Source organism: Nannobrachium achirus (assembly GCF_963921795.1).
Source record: "Nannobrachium achirus genome assembly, chromosome: 15".
In the NCBI taxonomy this organism is placed as follows: domain Eukaryota; kingdom Metazoa; phylum Chordata; class Actinopteri; order Myctophiformes; family Myctophidae; genus Nannobrachium; species Nannobrachium achirus.
Window position 1 is genome coordinate 34,718,754 of NC_137822.1, and position 21,313 is coordinate 34,740,066.

Sequence of the window (21,313 nt, forward strand, 5' to 3'; positions counted from 1 at the left end):
ACACTTCAGGCTTCACGGATTGACCACGCTTTGCGTGACGTTTGTGCCACGGTAATATAAGTGGGAGAGCCAATAGTGACTCCATTCTTTTGCATAGCAATGTTTTGCTGGGTGGTGCATCAGAAAGGTGGACCAAAGAGGGGAACTCACCACACTGCTGTGGCAGTGGGGCACAGGGTGTACTCCTTTGGTTGGTACTGTGACAGGCAGATCCACATGTACAACATGGGTCAGATTGAGGTGCACGTCTTCAACACGGTGTCTTTGCGCTGGATGAGGTTGCCCACTGTGACAATTGGAAGAGGAAAACATCTCCACGAGGTTCCCTCCATGTGTGAGGGTCACACAGCTGTGCCGATAGAAGATATCATCTACATCTGGGGGGGGTTTAGCGTCTGCTCGGGGTTTAGTCATAGAAATGAGTACGGCAAAAATAGAAGTGAGTACTGCAACATTCTTTATGCATTTGATGTCAACAACCGTAGGTGGTTCAACCCTGCGGTTTCTGGGACTATTCCAGAGGGGAGATGCGGCCACTCAGCCTGTGTCTTGGAGAAGGTCATTTATATCTTTGGAGGATACAACTGGATGACTGTATACACTACTGACATTTACAAGTTGAACGCCAACACAATGGTCTGGTCTTTAATTAACACCAGAGGCACTCCGGAACCATCATCACATCACTCTGCCACCATCATCGGGACAAGAATGTTTGTATTTGGGGGCCAAGAGAACCACAGCAACAACATCAGGGTGTTTGACACAGAAACCAGCCTCTGGCTGAGCACACCTTGTGCACAGCCCCTTCCAGAAGGACGCAGGCGTCATTCAGCCTTTGCCTACAATGAAGAGCTATACATATTTGGCGGAGACAAATTGCACCGGACCTTCAATGATCTCTGGAAATTCAACCCAGAGACCATCACCTGGAAGAAGGTCAAACCCGAAGGGTTTGACCTTTGGGTTTCCCAATTCCCCCTTGGGTATTCATATTTGTCTACGTTGTGCTGTTGCATGGTGGGAAATCGTATCATCCTCTTCGGAGGATACAAAGCCACACCCAGTGACCTTTACATCTTGTATTTAAGTCCTAGTCTGAAGACACTATGCAAGCTAGCAGTTATTCAGTACAGTCTGGAGCAATCACAACTCCCACATGACATCAGATGGGAACTGACAGCAATGACTACCAACAACTGAAGAAGTAAAAGCCCACAAAATAGGCAAGTCTATAAACAACAAATAGATGTCAACAGCAGAGTTCCTGGCCGTTGAACAGAAGAAAGGGAAAGGCCTATGATGAGATTGCTGCCTTTGCTCAGAGATACCCACCAGGAACAAAGCAGCAAGCAAATACTAACGATTGAACTGCGCCACGGCAGACATGGCTGCAAAGGAAATCTCTAAGAATAGAAACCTCTGCACCCATTAATCTACATCAGGAATGAATGTAGAAAAGACAGACGTGCTTTGGGCAAAGGAATAGACCGATATGGAAGAGGACTTACACACAAACGGGTGTTTCAAAAGGAGAGGAATTGGGAGAGGAAAATGACTGCAAAGGTGGAAACCTTTGTGTTTTTTTTGAGCGGTGGTAAACCGCTCCATAGAGTGGCTGTGCGTGTGTCTGTAGCCTTTTTCCTCAGCGTTTTGCCATAGCAAAATGTGTGTACGTAGCATCATGTTTGTCTAGTGATGTCATATGTCGTATGTCTGTAGCCTTTTTCCTCAGCGTTTTCACATTGGGTGTGATTTTTTTCTTTTTCCTGCTCTGTCATTTTTGCCAGACCCATGAAATGGGTAGGCCTACATAAGCAAATGTCGGTCTGTCCCTTTTCTATATAAAGGGTATATATGATGATGACATGATGATGACATGCCTACAAAAGGCATGATGTCATAAATGATGATGACAGACAGGGGGTCTGGCACAACCAGGTTGACCTGGTCTAGTTTAGGTAGCCTTCCCTAACACAGGCTGATTTTATTCTAGAAGCCGGAGAATCGTATCGGTTTACTGATCTGTGCACCTGCCCCATGGCCTGCCCCCAATCCCAAATAGCACACAGCTTAGGGCCCTGACGTCACAACATTTGGAGTGACGCCCCCTGCACTCTGGTTTGTTGGGGAAATGGAAGGTTGACTCCCTCTTCCTATGCCAGAAATTTCATCAGGTTAGCCCAGGCTTTTCTTTTTGAGCTGAACGCGAATGAAAATAAAAGCCTGAGTACCGAGGCTATGTTTGAGGGAATAATATAGCGAGCATACCGGTAGATGAGATCAGAATTCCAGTTGCATCCAACCAAATACAATTCACTAACTAACTAACTGCAATCGTGCTGCCCTAAACTAAACACTTTCTCTGTAAAAGAAGTTAAACTTAAAGTTTCACAAGTAACTGCTGTTCAACCCCAGCGAAATCTGAATTTGCTGTCAAATAACATTCTCAGCCCAGTTTGGGTCCTGCTCAGGCGGTGGTACTGTAGTAACCCTGACTTCTGACCTTAAACTTTGTGTTAAAAATCACACCCGTGTGAAGTGGAGCTGTGTGTGTGTGTGTGTGTGTGTGTGTGTGTGTGTGTGTGTGTGTGTGTGTGTGTGTGTGTGTGTGTGTGTGTGTGTGTGTGTGGATCATGTGTACCGATTTTTGTGACATTTGAAGAAAATATGTAGGAAAAGGAGCAAAAAGTGTGTTTTGGAGAAAATTCAAGATGGCGGAAAATCTATCCTGGCGCAAATGGGCGTGGCCTATATGGGGAGATGCGACCCAAGGAATCCAGGGAAAAAAGAATTTTAATTTTCCGATCTACGGTTCAAGAGTTACGGGGCAAAACGTAAAGTGGGCCGTTATAGCGCCACCATGAGGCCGAGTGATGTAATTATTTTTCGATTCATTCTTAAAATCATTATGAATCTCCTCTCCGAGGTTTGAAACTGTAGCTCCTATGGTTTACGAGAGAAAAATACTTGAAAGTGATTTCTTGCATTGTCCCATTATAAGTCAATGGGGACAATTAAGCGTCGTTTTTTGCCGATTACGTCGGCATGGTAAGGCGGATCGGAACGAAAGGTAATAGAACACCATTCCCGGCCGAGCCGCACATTTTGATGTATATATTACGCGAGTGGCGTAAATGGTGCGGCACTAGTTACGCGCCGAAGTCAGGCTGAGTCAGGCTACATACACACACACACACACACACACAGACACACAGACACACAGACACACAGACCCACACAGCCACGTATAGGGAGCCTGTGTTTCACACAGCTCCAAAAATAACTCGGGAACCATTAGTTCCAATGGCCAACTTAATTTACAGGCTCACGTAGCATCATGTAGAGCAGCTTCTTTTAATGCTCTGGTCTTTAATTAAGACCAGTCTTTAATTAAGACCAGAGGTGTTAATTAAAGACTAGCTCCCTTTAATATCTCTCTTTAATATGCGTGTTTGTGTGTAAAGTAACATTTCCTTGTGCTGCTCTGCAGAATGGAGCACCAGTGCGTGGCATGCATTCATAAATAATAGTAGATGTACAAAGACTAAAACTAATACATTTTCTCTATGATTTCAGTTCATAGTAGTCCAGTTTAGTGTGTTTAGAGTTATTAACACACAATCGTTTCCCTTAGTTATTTTTCATGAAGCCACAATTTGTTTTTCTTTCGGTTAACTAAAATGTTTTTCCAATTCTAGTTTTAGTTTTCGTTATTTCTCACATTCTCAACAACATTGGGAATAAAAATTGAGGTTGATGATTCAGTTTTTGTTACACCAACACAACTCACACCTTTACACTATGTAGCAGAGTAGCTCTGCCTGAATCCCAGAAGCCTAATATCCAGCAGTATATCTTCATGTCAGTAAGACCGGCTACATCGAAGTGTATGATTCAACTTGTCATGGTTTAGGCTATAGACCGTATTGTTTATAATAGTTTTTAAATGTGCTAGTATATAAAAAGTGATGTAACTTAGGAAATAATCGAAATAAATCGTACTATCGAATCGCAACAATCGTTGAATTGCAGAATTGCAATATAAATCTAATCAGCACCCTAGGTATCGAGATTGTATCGAATCGGTAAGTGAATCGTCCCACGCCTAGTATGTGTGTGTGTGTGTGTGTGTGTGTGTGTGTGTGTGTGTGTGTGTGTGTGTGTGTGTGTTTACCTTCCCATGTGTCGTTTTTCACAGCACACCAGGGTGTGTGTGTGTGCAAAGCGGCAGTCAAATCTTTTCCTGTGAAAATTGAAGGCTGATTCATCTGTCGGCCCGCCTCCTTCCTCCTGGCAGAGACAGAGATATTTAGTTATAGACTGGAGAAAAGGATAGACAAGCAAAACATGGTTGCACTTGCACACCACATTATTGTTGATCAGACGTAACTTATGAAAATGTTTTAATTGTGCTACTACAGGAGAGTGGTTTTACCATAGAAAGCCAATGATAACAGATAACCCGATGATAAATACACTAAAATTAAATAGATCCAGGGGTGTATGTGTCCAATGTGTATGTGCATGCATCTTTTTTTTTTTTTTTTGAATAGTTTGCATTGTATATATTTGTCTGTCATATAGTGTCTCTGTGAATTGAGAACAAAAGGACTCCAGTGTAAACAAGCCTGCTTTCTTGGTTTAAATCCTATTAGAGTCTATTAATCTAATAGGAAAAGGTCTAATAATTAGACCGTTTATCTGAATGGTACAGTCCTGTGTTGTGCTTTTCTTATGTGAACGTCTAATAAAATATTCAATCAATCAATACTGTGTAGCTTACATACTTTTTCTGTGTATGCTCCAGTCTAGACCCAGACTGGATCAGCAACCTGCAAAGCGACTTGATCCCAGTCTACAGTAAGGTGGTGCAAAGCAGAAACCTGCCTGGCTGCAGATTCCCGTGCCAACACACACGCTAGTGCTGTGTTCTTCTGTGTATAGAGAGTGTGTGCTTATGTCGCCACCCTGTGGAATTTCAGGGAAGAGGCCAGCAAAGCAAGAGTCATGTTTTGTTTTGTTTTGTGACTTGTCTTGTCTTGTATAAAGTCTGTGAACAGTGTGAACACCAAATAACCTGGGCAAAGTAGTAGTGTGTCCAAAAACTATAAATTGTGTAAGTCAATACACAACAAGTAGGCCTACTACGTCAGAGAGGTTAATGTAGGCTAGGCCTACTCTGCGCGAATTATTCGGTCAATTTAAATTATTCCTTTAACCTCAAGGACATCATTTCCCAGTAAACACCAGCCGTCATCTAGACCTATGGTCTAGGGTTAGCCCTCATTTGAACCGTCTATCGTTAGTCTGTCTATAGACCGATTGTAGCTGATTACATTTAATCCATTATTCCATACTTGTTGATTACAAAAACAGCTTTAATATGCACACCTGGGTTTCAAATATTGGAATAAAGTAATTTTAAGAGCCAATTTCACTATATAGTCTAGTTTAGTTGTAGCCGTCATCTGAACGCTTCATCTGAACGATATATAACCGGTTCAGGACAAACGTGTGTTAGACCATCTTTTTTTTAAATACATTTTTATCAGGTTGTTCATTATCGGATGCTAACAGTATAGCTTGAAATGATTAGATCTCCCGGTTCTACCTTAATAGTTGTAGTTTGCATCCACGAGCAGTTTTCTGGTCATTGCACGTCTTTTATCCGTCTATAAAAAGCTGGGCAATAAGTCCTTTGAAAAATTCTGTAATAAATAAAAAAGTGTAATAAATAATGCCGTGGTGCTGACAGCATAGCCTATTACTTCTCTGAGTTACATTCATTAATCTGACAGCAATATAAACACATACACGTACGGCTGTTCGACTCTCCCCACATCCCCACGTACCCCACCATTCAATGATAATGATTAAATAAAATCGTTTTATAATATGTATCAATATAAAGTTAGTTTGCCTTGTCAAGCAAAATGCACCGACCTAAAACGAACAGCGGGAGGCAATATCACATACAAATAGTGCAAGATACTTCCTCACTTTTAACAGTGGTCCTAGTCTAGCGGTTAGTGTTTGGGTCTGGCATGTAGAAGTACGTGAGTTCGAATCTGGGTGGCTACCTATGTCAAATATGAACAGCAATGAAATGCGGTATAAATTCGATCAGCTGCGGTAACACGTGAAGGTTACAGGATCTCAAAACCAAGAAATTGTGTTTTTAAACCTGCTGGCTGCCATCATTTTCACTACTTTCGGCGGCCTCTAGTGGCGAAATGTAGTCGTTTAAATGCCGGTGATACAATGTCTAGTCTATACTAGACGGTGAAAAAAACTTTAAAATTTAAACTCGTCACAGACCGGATCTAGCTAGACGTCCGGTTAGGGCGAAGACGTCATTTGAACGCGATTTAACCACCAAATTGCTTAGTGGGTTGCTACTACAGCAACCCAGACAATGACGAACTGGAGTTTATTTTTAATTTCATTACTCTTTATGCCAAATTTTTTATTCACAAGCAAAAATTCGCCAAATCCCCACCTATTTTCACCCACTTCAAATTGGAATTCAATCTTCTAATCAAATCACTAGATCTAGTAAATAACAAAAAAAATGTAAAACTCTTAACTTTGTATAATCTTCATTTTCCCGATTTCTCTGTTTAATGATACCAGATAATATGCTTGTATTGTTGTTTTTTGTCTTTTTTCCCCCCTGTATGTCATGTTTTTATGGTCTATTTGTGCTATTTGAATACCTGAATATTTTGTAAATTGTATATTGTTCAATAAAAAAAATAAAAAAAAATACTCTGCGCGAATTTACTGGGCACAAAATTCTATAACATAACAGCCTATCATAAAAATATACCCTACCCTACCAGTCAAAAGTTTGGACACAGCTCAGCTCTCATTCAATGTGCGTCCAAACTTTTAGCTAGGGTATGTATAGCTAGGGTATGTATTCCCAATACAATGCTTCGTGTTCCATTACAACAACACTTGTGTTTTGTTTACCTTTTTCGCCCATACACGTGTGCGCGGGGGTGTGCGTGGCCGTGTGGGAAGCAGGGCAGGGGAAGACTATGGGATTAACAGCAGAGCAGAGCACATTGACCATGAGTGACTTGCTCCAGGGATTTAAAGAAACAAGAAACAAGAGCAGACATTAGGCTACTACATCAACACAAACATCACCTGCTTCATTTGTCTTCGTCGCTCAGTGTCAGTAATCCCATCCCATCCCAGATCACAGTCGCAGAATACGCAGGCCACGTTCCTTCCAAGGATGTCGCTGTCAGAAGACTCGCAGACACCAGCATCTGATGCACTCTACGGTAAGAGACAGGCCGCATCATTAACTCCATACTATCAAAAATACTTAGTGATGGTGGTCTCTCTCTCTCTCTCTCTCTCTCTCTCTCTCTCTCTCTCTCTCACTCACACAATGAAATCATTATTTAATTAACGACTGCATTAATGGCCTTACATCACAGGTGCTAGGTGCTAATAATCATAACCACTGGATATGGTCTTACATCACAGGTGCTAGTAATCATAGTCAGACCTGCAGCTGGTAGAGCTGGTGTGTGTGTGTGGTACACAAATACATATGCATATTTTACTTTTAATTGGCATAGGCCTACTTTTTTGGCAAAATGGGGATACCAGGTTGAAAGTTGTTTGGGAGATAACTTAGTCACACATGATCTTGAGAGAACACTGTAGGCTACCTATAGCCTAACCTCGCCTCACCAGGCTTTCCTGAGAGAAATAGCCTATTGCAATAACATTAGTGTCACAAAATCCAAGACACACCTGGATTTGTCTCAACAAGGCACGTTTGGGAACCATTGACAGACCACACAAGTAGTAGAGTGATATTGTTTGGTTAAAACAACGTTTTATTTTTGTTAAAAGGCACTATATTCTGATAGTAATCATTGCTATATAGAGTGTTTATAGAGTGCAACCATAATAGTAAGATGACGCCTCAGGGCGACAAGCGAGGTCATGGCATGTCTTGCCATCTGGCCACTGTGGCCAGTGATGTATATCAGACCAGAGACCAGTTGCCCATAGGCCATAGGCTTATATGGAGACCCCTTACCCATATGTGGAGATATGCTGTGAGAGCCCAAACATGCTTAGGCCTACTCAGTTATTCGTTATGTGAAAGTCCTATGATGTCTATGGCATCTGACATCATATCATACTTTTATGCCCATACTGTACATGGAGATCCCTGTCTGTAGAACCAGCCACACCGATATGGGCTGTCTTGGCCATCTGTCTTGGCCATATATGGATTCTGTTAGTGTGGTATGTGGCCGATGTGGCCTCCATATATGGGCATTCCCATATGAAGTCCTGTAAGATATAACAGAATCCCTTTTATGCCCATATATGGAGATCTCTGCTACGGTCACAATTAGCCAGTTTGTTGTGGCTGGTGGTAGACTAGTACTATTGTGAAAGTTGTTCTGTCAAATTTGTACGTGAGTTAAAGTATTCAAAAGTACCAATTACAAAGAACATTTTATTTTAATATCAAATCAATTTAAACATTTTCCCCCAAAAACATGTTTCCGCAAATGTTCAACCAATATAAAAAATAATGACAATTACATCTCTACAAGCTAGCTCACAACAAAGTTTTGTGAGTTTGTACATCTGCTATTTTCATTATATTTGAAATACTTGTATGTCTGTAAGCCAATTAAGCCATGGAGATTTCCTGATGCATTTAGCCCCAGTGTAGCCTATATACACTACTTTGTGTTTATCCCAATGTGTTGTTGAGGAAAAACAATGATGTAACTCAGTGGTTCTCAACCTGTGGGTCGGGATCCCCAGGGGGGTCTCCAAATTATTTTAGGGGGGCCCAAAATGACTAATTAATGTGCAACATTGTTTTCTCTCTCAACACTAAACAAATCAACATAAAGTTTAAGTGTATAGAGGGTATCTGCACATGTCTAAAGTGGCAATTTAAGGACTTTTTAATACAACTAAAATGACAAATTAAACATTGCCCAAATTGTCAAATATTAGAGGCAGAAATTGTGAAAATAACCGATCTACATGCTCACGTTGTGAGCATGTAGATCTGCTATTTTCACAATAGAACTGTTATACAAAATGTAATGCCTCAACTCTTAGTGCTCGTCTGGGTGGGGGGTCCCCAGTTAAAATATGATTATTTTGGGGGTCGCAGCCTCAAAAGGTTGAGAACCACTTTTGTAGCTAACTACACACTGTACACAGTAAACAGGCATTCATAGCTAGGGCATATCCATGCCAGCATCTATATCCAATATGCGAGAACGCAACATATGATTAATTTAAGAACCACCACTGGCCCAAATTATTTAGAGTTGACATGACAGCGGCCCACATTAGCCACTTAATGAGTAGGGCGCTTCACCACACTCTTTTGATGCTCGCAGAACGACCGCGATGGAATAAATACGGAAAGCAGGCTGCCAGGCAAGTTGTTATGTCATAACTCGCCGTCTCTGGATGTATAACTGGGGCAATGGCACAGTTCTCTCTCTGCCCGCTCTCCAAACCCCCCCCAAAACACACTGCCCACACTCATCATGCTTTCCTCACTGGCAGCTTACACAAGAACACTGTGTGAAGTAGGGATGGGGCGATAAGCGATATTATCATATATCGTTCGTGATAAAAAAACACTCACGATAATCGTATCGTGGCGATTTTATTCCTCGTGATATTGTCCTCCGTCATGCACTGGGATCAATTCAGCTTTTATTTGAGCTGCATATCCAGTACCACTTAAACCCTCTATAATTGGTAAACGGTACTTATAATATACATACTTGATACAGTCTTTTTTCACTCACAATCAAATGTCTTTGCCAAAAAATAGCTGATCTACAAGCTCATATCGTAAATCGCGATTTCTTTTGTCACAGTAATCGTGATATGACATTTTCATATCGTCCCATCCCTATACTAGTGTGAAGATGAGAAGGAACAGGCCGGGAACTAATAACACCATGGTCTCTCCATGTGGATCTCGCGCTTCATGTGGCCAGTCTGTGATGTCGTCAGTCTGTGACATATGACTCCATATTTGGGCAAGGGTCCATCGTGAACTCACTGACATTTACCTACTTCCATTTTCTAAGTTTGCTCAATATTTAAAAGATCGCACATGTGCAAATTGAGCCCTGCTCACGTCCCACTAACACAACGCACGTGCATATCTCCTTGTATGTCCGTGACTTCAGCTGTGGCTGTAATTTCTATGACGTTAGTGTCGTGTTCCGTTAGTCTCGTATTACGTATTACGACATAGGGACATAAAGACATCGGGAAACACTAAGCCAGACGTAGGAGCGGTTAACACCGCTCAAACATCATACCCATGTGAAGTGAGCAGTGCTTATGATGATGGCTCCACGTGACGTCACAGGATAGCGATCAAATACTGACGTCGTATGTCCCTATCAGTGTTTGATACAATGGAAAAATACATGGGTGTCCATGTGTTTTCCGCATAAGACATGGGCACAAAATGCCTTGATAGAGAGTAGGTTACCTTATTCAATAGAGGGTATGCGCGTGACATCACTGTTGCTGGAAGTTATGTGGGAACACGCCTACTGAGTGGCAAAAAACTCATTTCTACCATTGACAGCCCATATATCCAAACAGAAAAGTCCTATCTGATTGTATTAAACAAAGTTAACTCACCAACATTGCGGCTGTACTGAAAGCTTGAATTATCCTCTTTCTATCTGCAAAGTTTTTGTTTCATAAAAATCCACCATAGGCATGCTAGGAGTTACTTTCTGTCAAGACATTCTGTGCAGGTTTTTATTTTTCCAAGTGTCAGAGTTTGGAAGCACTCGTTTTCAACAACACAACATCCTGCTGCCTCCTGCATTATGTGCAAATTAGAAACAGGTGGTATGCAGGGCCGTTGAGTGATTTGCACCTAGCACTTCCAAACTCCAATGCTCCATGCTGCTCCATGTTTTGCCACTCAGTCTAGATTAGGGGGGCGGGTCCCAGTGGACGTGCATACCCTCTATTCTCAGCTGGCTAGAGCTAGACCATTTGTTACTCCCATAATCTCTATGTCTCTCTCTCTATATATATATCCACCTCTTTCCACGGGAATTTACTGGAGAATGTTTTGCACCACACTTCCGGTAAACAGCAGACATACAAGCTCACATCGCGTCGCAGATGCAGCCGTTGTGAGCTTGTAGATCACACTCGGCTGCGGCGCCGGAAGCTCCATCCAACTTCTGTGCAATGCACGATAGGATGTTGGAAACTTGTGGATATATTAAAAGAAATCCTTAAAATTACCCCCAAAAATAAAACAAAACATATGTAAAGCAAAATAAATGCGGTAGTTACTTCCTTAAAGGTCCTACACCATGCATTTAAAAATAATTTATATAACACTGTTTGTGTCCCAAAAACGTTTTTGAAAAGGTTTGAGGCTAAATGACCACTCCTGAATACAGAGCCCCTGTCATTTCTGCCTGGCTTTCAGAGCATTTTCAGCTGCAGTACCACCTTGTCCTGAGTGGGAGGACTGCGCTATTGAGCTAGTTTTGGTCCCACACTCCTCCCCACCTCCTGCTCAGCAGGCCTGCCCACCCCTCCCCAACCCTCTCCCAGCTCCTCCTGCCTCCTTCTCAGGCCTGCCCACCCCTCCCCAACCCTCTCCCAGCTCCTCCTGCCTCCTTCTCAGGCCTTGTGACATCACAAATCTGACATTTCACAATCAGGACCGTTCTGAGACATGCTAACATAGATCTGCCCATAAACTGAGAAAGACACAATGGTCAGAAATAGGACTTTGTGAGGATAGAAGTTCCTGGTGGGACACCAAGAAAATACATACAAATTGGAAAAATGAAAATTCATGGTGTAGGCCCTTTAACTGCTGGCAGAAGGAATTTGGCAGTGATAATCTAGTGGTTAGTGAGTTTACACACACACGCACACACACACACACACACACACACACACACACACACACACACACACACACACACACACACACACACACACTTCTAGATAGTTTGTCACAAAGCCAGGTCATAAAAAACTGGTAGGATGAGATGAAAGTCAGAATGCCTTCAGTAAAGTTCACCCAGTTCACAGCATGTTGATGGGTGTCTATGCAGGCTCATTCACAAGTAGACAGAGCGGGGAGAGTAAAGAGACTTAAAACAAGCATTCTGTCTGGTCGGATTAGTTCCAACTCAGACCATCGAGCGTGTTTATGCCGTTATGCCTTATATTATGTGTGTGTGTGTGTGCATATGTACGGATATCTGATTAAGTATTTAAGTGCAGCGGTGTAAGAGTAAAGTACATTTATTTAAGTACTGTACTGTAACATTTTGAGGTATTTATTTGACTTTACTGTACTTTTATTCTACGTATGAGTGCGGATTCTGCCAATGTATTTCAATGGGAATGGAGCAGTTTGCTGCTATTTGCATGCATTTCCCATTGAAATGCATTGACAGAGTATTTCTACATGGCAGTGTTGATACTTTTACTTCCCAGTAAGCACGGTCAGGACCTGGACCAATCAGTGATGTCTCGATTGGGGCTGGATCAAGTCAAACCATAGTCAGATCTGGCCTATAATATCACCTCATTTCAACCAACATAAATCCTGCCCACGAAAACGGACGCCCTGGATTAATCAGATGGGGTCCCATCGAGGCCAGATAGATATCATAACTAGTCAGATATGTCCCAGAATATAACCTTACGTGCTCATATTTCAACTAACATTACAAACAATATAACAATAATCCTGTAAGCTCTTGTGCCTTAGCTTAAAGGCCTGTCCATACAGTGTGCTGTCATACTGAGAGTTTCCGACTTTCCGACGTGCAGCTTTCCGAGCTCTAATTCGGGGTAATGCTTTTCAGAAGATACCGTGCGAATGACTTCATTTTGCAATTGAACCGTACCTTTCCGACGAAAGGTTTGGTGGTCAGAGACAGTATGGACAGGCCTTTAAATTAAGGCATTAGAGCTGCAAAGAAGTCCATACGACGTCCTGGTAATGACGTCCCCATATGGGCTGTGATCTGGCCTAGTTCTGAACGTCACCGGGGTCACCGGAGGACGTTATCATAACGTCATCATGAAGTCATTTGGCTTGCAGGGTTAAGTAAAAATAAAAGTACTTTGTCCACCACAGCGTACGCAGGGACGTGCTGGGCCCCTGATTCAGCCCGGGAAAAAGAGTTGGAGAGGCCCTCATTGCGCGCTATAGAGAGAGATCTCTCTCTATAGCGCTGCTGCTACTCAAAGATTTGCCATTTCAGATCATGACAAGTGACAAGCCACTGGGCCAATTACATGAGTTATATTTTGTTGTTGTCGGGTGGAAACCTTGTTTGTCCAAAACCGTTTGTTTTGTATTTATCATTTATAAAATGATTTAAACTAGTGAAAACAGCCGATCTACAAGCACACAACCGCTCGCGGTGCGAGGCGTTGTGTGCTTGTTGATCTGCTGTTTTCACTACTTTTGTGCGACGGCCTTGTATGATGAAGCAGGGCTTTGCTTTGCGAAAAAAAAATTACAAATTTGAAACTTGGAGATACGAGGTTTCTGCCCGACAGTGACGATTTACTTTGTTGGCCGCCCAGCCCCCAAAATGGAACGAAGGCCGACATTTTATTTGTATTTTTTTCCTAATGGCCGGCCTGGACCGGCCGGGAATGAACCAGCCGTTCGGGAGTTGTCCCGCTTTTCCCAATGGCCAGCACGTCCCTGAGCGTACGTATGTGATTAAGTATTTAAGTGTTTAAGTGTTCAGCTCCTCTGTGCTGATGTCATGTCAGGACATCATGCATGCAGTGTGCTGCTTATAATACGCACCATATGTCAACAAACAACAATAACGTGCACCTGCTGCCCCTGTTACATTTCATTTAATTTGACTTGATTATGTGTGTCATCTGCTTCTATTAACAGTCACGGTGGATGTTTTGTTAGATCTTTGATGACTGTTGGCAGTGCCTTTGCTGCCGGCTGTGTGTTTATTCTAATCATGCCCTGGTTCGCAAAGTGGGGTCAGTCCGGGCCAGGGGTCCCTCCCTGTAGGGGTCCCAGGGGGTCCCCAGGAAAATGAGGAAACAGATTAAACAAGCTCTATTTTATCATTGTTGCCTTGTATGTCCAAAATGGTTTGTTTTGTATTTACAGTATCATTTTAAAAATCATTTAAAATAGTGATAATAGCTGATCTACAAGCACCGAACACCTCATCTTGTGAGGCCTTGTGTGCTTGTAGATCTGCTATTTTCACTAGTCTTGTGCAACAGTCTTGTATGATGAAGCAGGGCTTTTACTTACGGGGGGGAAAAAAACATTCACATTTGAAACTTTGAGATACGATATTTCTGCCCGACAGTGAGGTTATGTTTTGCCTATTGGAAAACAGCCTGTCTACAAGCTCACAGCACATTGAAATCCTACTCCTCCTACATCTGCTATTTTCTTTTTTAAATGTCTTGCCAAATGTTGAGAAATCGTATCTTATGGGGGTCCCTGACCTGGCACAAAATCATTATAAATGGTGGCCAAATATCTATAAAATGTGGTGGTCCTTGAAACACTTTTCTGATGGTATCAGATTTATCGCTGTTCTCTCTGCAGGCTCCTGGGTCGACCTGGAGGGGCTGATAACAGGACCACAGGGCACTGTCTCACCTGCAGCTCCACAGGACAGTGTCTCCTTTGAGGACAGTGTTTCATTTGAGGACAGTGCCTCATTTGAGGACAGTGCCTCATCTGAGGACAGTGCCTTCCCTGGAGGGCTGGAGGGAATCCCGCTGGAGGCTCAGCTGGAGAGTGACAGGTAATTAACGATCAGATTTAGGTTGAAAGTCGGCAACAGTCCTCTAAAGCTTCATTGTTCAAATGTTTTCAAGGGGGGAAAAAAACGTTTTCATGAACCTAAATCCCGTTTAGGCTATCATCTAAAAAGAACATTAAAGTTGTACTATGTAACTTTTTTTATAAAACAAATCTTAAAATTCTCCTAACTATTAAATCACAAAAGTTTTAGAAGATCCGCGCCGTGAATTTCAGCCTGTAAAGCCTTCTCTGTATGTAAACTGAGATCCTTGCCGTGGACCGGATCTCGCGCCAAAATTGCGTCATCACACTACCGGCCAATCACAGCGAGGGTTATACAACTGCCGGCCAATCACAGCGCATCTTGAAGTGGGGTCGCTATGGCAGCCATATTTGTTGTCGCCCGTTTCTACCATCCCTTCTCTAGGTAATTTCGCCTACCAGGCAGGGTGAAGGAGTCCGTATCTCTGGAATTACTGAACGCACAGGAACAAGGGACCCCTTAAAAGATAGATCTCAGCGAGGCGGAGGCAGACGCGGGGGTCTGAAGGTACGAAAAACGTCCGAAAGACGCGGACGCGACCGCGGTTTGCTATAGGGCTAATGACCACTAGTTGGGCATCTTACACAGTATGGCTTTAAGTTTAATTAACGTGACAATCGTCAAAAGTCAAATGCATTTACTTTTCACATCCGGCTTGGAGCCATAATTGTTCTTACTTCATTGTGTTTGAGCAATATAAATTGCAGAGCCATAATTGTTCTTATTTCATTGTGTTTGAGCAATATAAATTGCATTTCTACTTCCTATGTGGTATTAGAAACACATGTTATACTCTGTCTCAAAAGCCAACGGGAAACACAATGAGCGTGAGCATCAGCCATTGTATCAGTTGAGACACGTGAATGCTCTGTCTGTAGGTACTGTATACTGTACAGTTTACAATTTAGGCATTTAGCACAGTGTTTCTCAACCACTGTGCCCAACCACTGTGTCCCACTGGGGACCTTTTGGTGTGCCCCTGAGAAGGGCCAAGTGTGCCCCTTGAAACTGCTTGAAAGCCAGTATTGTATTTATCATTTTAAAAATGATTTAAACTAGTGAATACAGCCGATCTACAAGCACACAACGCCTTGCGGTGCGAGGCGTTGTGTGCTTGTAGATCTGCTGTTTTCACTACTGTTGTGCGACAGCCTTGTATGATGAAGCAGGGCTTTACTTTGCGAAGAAACTTACAAATTTGAATCTTGGAGATACAAGGTTTCTTCCCGACAGTGACGATATTTACACCTCCGTTTTATGTTGGTGTGCCCATGGATTCTTTGGACATGAAAAGTGTGCCCATGCAGAAAAAAGGTTGAGAAACACTGATTTAGCAGATGCTCTTTATCCAGAGCATCTGCTAAATGCTCATGCCACATGCCGAAGAGTCCTTGAGCAAGACTCTGAACCCCTAGTTGCTCCCGGTGAGCAGGTTGGTGCCTTGCATGGTTTCCTCCGCCATCGGTGTATGAATGTGTCTGTGAATGGGTGAATGTAATGCACAATACGACAAATATGCCTTAATACATTATAATTGTCCTTTATAAATACATTGCAAAATTAAAAACACCTTAATTATTTTATTTCTTCTAGAAATAGCTAATCTTTCACTCAATATAGGGGAAATGCCTGTCGCAAGTTGTTGATGTCATAAATGTCATTTGTGATCTATCCCTATGGATTTTTTGGCATGCAAATAAAAACAAACATAATACTTCTTATGGTTAATAGAGCATCAAATCAATATTTAAAATGTGTTTGTGTTTGTTTGTTTTTTGCACATGCATGCCATAAAAATTACACATGACATTTATGACATCATCAACTTGCGACAGGCATTTCCCCTGTTGAGTAAAAGATTAGCTATTTCTAGAAGAAATAAAATATTTAAGGTGTTTTTAATTTTACATTGTAGTTATAGAGGACAATTATAATGTATTAAAACATATTTGTCGTATTAGCCAGTGATCCTTTTAAGTAGTAGTGAAAATAGCCGATCTACAAGCTTGTAGCTCTGCTATTTCCACCAGCAAACGTCTAATTTCTCTTTTGGGTCACGACTCACAAGGCAAGCTAAAAAGTTTGGGAGCCACTGCACTATAGGATACCAGCCAGGTCTATGTGTATGTCTGTATGTCATGCTGTTCCACAATGTGTCCACCAGAGGGCACCTAAAATGCCAAGAGAAACATAGGCTGAAAGGCCTTGTAGGCAATGGTGCCATATCCTTTTCTTATAAGTGACTTTGGATTTGTTTTACTGTAAAGTCGCTTGAAAATATTGGTAGTTGTGGTTTGCGTTTTTTGGGGCCTTTCAAGTTCAGTTGCTTATTTGGGCTTGCTGTCTAGCTGGGAGGGAATTTGTGAAAATCGTGCACTAGGTTTTCAAAAACCATCACAAACAAGTTGGTGGTCTGTTTGCAATGAATCCAGTATTTGATAGGTATGGTTGAAAACCCAAATAATTCAATGGATTCTGGTGCTATTGGGTATGCTAAATAACATACTAAAAATGTAGGGGGAAAAAAAATCTGGAAAGGTAGCATTTTCAAGATGGCGTCCATGATGGCTGCCGGGAGCTTAAAATGCCTATAAACTGGGATTTAATATGTAAAAGATCATAACAACAATTGTGCACTTGGTGACATGTTTTTGAATTTTGGCTTGGGGTATGGGTATATATATGGGTATTTTCAATTTAACTGAAGAGCAACTTTTATCAACAAATCCACTCGCCTTCAACAAGCAGAGAGTCTCAGAGCCTCTCCCTGGGGACCAGACACCTAATGTCTCCCCCATGGGAATTCCCCAACAGGCTAGTGGTCAACTTCAAGGTGTTTGGCTTTAGTGTAGTTTCCCCAGCGCCGCCGGTACCATGTGCGTCAGGCATCACGCTGCCAGGGCACCAAAAAAATTGAGAGAAAAGAAAAAGAAGAGCCAAGCCGATCCATTTGATCTGGGGGCAGGGCCGACTCACTCTGAGCCTGCACTCACTCACAGACAGACAGACACAGAGACACTCACCCAGGGGAGATCCAACGGTCATAGACTGATCTGATCTCGGAAAACCCCGCACATTTTGCGGACGCGTCGCTCTCTTGGGTGGCACCCAACAGCCAGTTGAGCTTCAGGCACCAAAATGGGTCGGAGCAGCCCTGAGTATCCCTTCCTGCTTAGTAGACCCGGGTCCGAATCCCACTCAACACTTCTGAACAGACTGTGCAGTGCTGTAGTTGCCATGGTGATCAAATTACCATGTTAGGGAGATCAACAGGCATCGGCCTCCTTGATTGGCTAGACTATTCCGTTGGCTTTGTGGATTGGTCAGTAACAATACAACAGTGGATGGAATGCTCACAAACAGCAGACCCTTTAAGAAGCAAGACTCAAGTAAGGTAATTTAGTCTGTTTTCCTTCTGGGAGAAATGTTTTGCTGGGTGGTGCATCGGAGAGGAAGTGAACTCTGTTGTGTTTCTGTAGCAGTGGAACACCAAGTGTACTCCTTTGGAGGTAAAGAGAAGGACACGGGTCAGTTTGAGGTTCACGTCTTCAACACTGTGTCTTTAGGCTGGAAGAAGATAACATCAGGAACCACTGGAAGAGTTCCTTTCATGCGCTGGACACACACTGCTGTTCTGGTAGAAGACACCGTCTACCTCTGGGGCAAATATAATTTAGCATCTTATGTTGGTGCGCTTGATGGATACTACAATGTGCCTTATGCGTTTAATGTCAACACCCACAGATGGTTCAAACCCAGGACCTCTGGAGCTGTTCCGGGGACGGGAGACGGCTACTCAGTGTGTGTCTTGGGGAAGATCATCTATGTCCACGGAGGAAGCACCCAGCAGAGTAGATGCACCGATGACACCTACAAGTTGGACACCACCACAATGGTCTGGTCTTTAATTAACGCCAGAGGCACGCCGCCGCCTGCTTCATCAGATCACTCCGCCACCATCATTGGGACAAAGATGTTTGTATTTGGGGGCTGTGGGGGCTGGGGTGACTACAACACCATCAGAGTGTTTGACACAGAGACCAACTGCTGGCAGAGGAACACACCTTCTGCACAGCCTCTTCCAGAAGAACGCTATTGTCATTCAGCCTTTGCCTACAATGGAGAGCTGTACATATTTGGTGGCATCAGATGGTCCAATGGCACCAAATATCTGTGGAAATTCAATCCACAGACCCTCTCCTGGAAGAAGGTTGAGCCCAAGGGAAAAGTCCCCAGAAGGAAGACTGATATGTGCTGTTGCATGGTGGGTCATCGCATCATCTTTACAGGGAAAAAAATAGATGATCTGTGCATCTTAGATTTAAGTCCCACGCTGAAAACGTTATGCAAATTTGTGTTTATTCGGTACGGTCTGAAGCACTCGGGACTCCCACACAACATCAGGTGGGAAATTTTAGCCATGACTAACATGACAGCAACTAGAACTAGCACAGTTAAAAAACAGTTTTGCACACCCACTCCATGGCTGGAAAACCGCAAACTCCGCCCCCTGATTTCTCACATTCCCCTCTTGCCACCATGAGGTTGCTTATCTCCCGATAAGGGAGTCTTACTGGTTGGGTATGCTGACGGAATTCATTCCTCGTGACTCGCATCAGTGCAACCACACTTGCAATTTCCCCAGAATTGCATCTTTCTAGTTATGAATGCTTTTGAAATAACACGAATTGACCATTGATTGGTATACCTTTTTAGACAGGGGGGTTGCGCAGATTTTAAATATCCGTGTCTTGTCTGCAGTCCCCCACAGACTGTCACTCCACAGACCAGTGGATCCCCCCAACCTGCCAATGAGCACGACCGCCAATGTGTTACCATGCAGGTATGGTATTACTAAACATTCAAATATGATTTTTCTTTAATACTTGTGGTCTAGTGCAGTGGTTCCCAAACGCTGGGTCGGGACCCTTTGTGGGTCATGGACACATTCTTATGGGTCCCTTAATTACTATTTTTTTCCTACATAAAAAAAGATTCATGAATAAAATAAAAATGCAATGATTTTTCCACATAATTTCATTAATAAATAAACGAAAAATCAAATAAATTCCATAAATTAGAAAAAAAATAGTTAAGAAGTAGTGAAAATAGCCGATCTGCAAGCTCACAACGCCACACAGAGCGTCGCGTTGTGAGCTTGTAGATCTGCTGTTAGTGTGGGTCCCGGGCAAATGTCTCATAATCTCTCATTCCTCTTTTGGGTCTCGGCCTGAAAAGTTTGGGAACCACTGGTTTAGTATAGAATCTTGACTCTTGCCTTCTTGTTTTTAACATAACCCCTTTTCTATCTCCAGGAGGAGGCTGAGCAGAGAGTGGACACGGAGTGGGTCTGGAACTGGTCCAGTAGACCTGAAAATATGCCACCAAAGTACGTTCTCTTTTCTGTGGTCTAAAGTTAAAACCAACGCATTCTTCTCACTCCAACGTCATCATATATTATTGATGCTTGGGCAACTTCCTTTTCGAGTCCGAAACTGAGCAAACGGCAGACCGTTTACATCCCGTATTGACATTTCTGACGGCGTATTTGGCTTGTATAAAGTTTTGAGTGTGTCAAGTTTCGACTTCAATTCGTTTTAGTACAGTCAACTTTGAGTCTACTAGGCCTACATGATCTGCATTATGCATCACGTGCGGTGACCCGTGACGCAAAGGATCACAGTCGTTCACAAACTTTTCAAGTCGAGACCCAAAAGTGAGATTAGACGTTGCCCGGGACCGTTGCCCGGGACCCAAACTAGTGAATAATAAAAATAGTTTTTATTTAAGGAATTTCTTGGATTTGTCTGTTTGTTTGTCTGTTTTAAAATGTATCCAATCATTTAAAAATATATATATTTACAAAAGAAATATTTTGAAATATATCATAAGTCATGACCCATAAAAAGTAGTCTGTGACCCGCAAATGGATCCTGACCCACTGTTTGAGAAACAGTTGTCTAAACACACAGTACTACAGTGACGAGTTGGGCAGCGTCTAACCGAGCGTCAGACGATTGGTGATGAGAGCTAAATCATGTATGATTCCAAGCCTATCGGTATGCAGACAGAACAGTTGGTAGCAGTGGATATCACACCGCTAGGCATTTCATGTTTAATTTATTTGAGCGGTGGTAAACCGCTCCATAGAGTGGCTGTGCGTGTGTCTGTAGCCACTTTTCCTCAGCGTTTTGCCATAGCAATACTTGTGTGTGTGTAGCCATATTACATCACCAATTACATCCTAGACATATCTGTAGCCACTTTTCCTCAGCGTTTTGCCATAGCAATGTGTTTTCCTCAGCGTTTTGCCATAGCAATATGTGTGTGTGTTGCCATATTACATCACCAATTACATCCTAGACCTATATCCTAGTATTTTTCCTCAGTGTTTTGCCATAGCAATGTGTGTGTGTGTAGCCTGT

At 42.7% G+C, this 21,313-nt stretch overlaps 1 protein-coding gene across 1 annotated transcript; it reads left to right on the top strand.

The window, feature by feature from the left end:
- Positions 1–99: 99 nt before the first annotated feature.
- On the top strand, positions 100–20,302 carry LOC308299798 (kelch domain-containing protein 3-like; the record flags this gene model as incomplete). The annotated part of the gene is made up of 7 exons (XM_080743584.1): positions 100–288; positions 805–953; positions 4,811–4,863; positions 14,645–14,846; positions 18,633–18,914; positions 19,650–19,731; positions 20,204–20,302. 7 exons carry the CDS (start codon positions 100–102, stop codon positions 20,300–20,302), a joined length of 1,056 nt encoding a protein of 351 aa, XP_080599710.1.
- Positions 20,303–21,313: the final 1,011 nt, after the last annotated feature.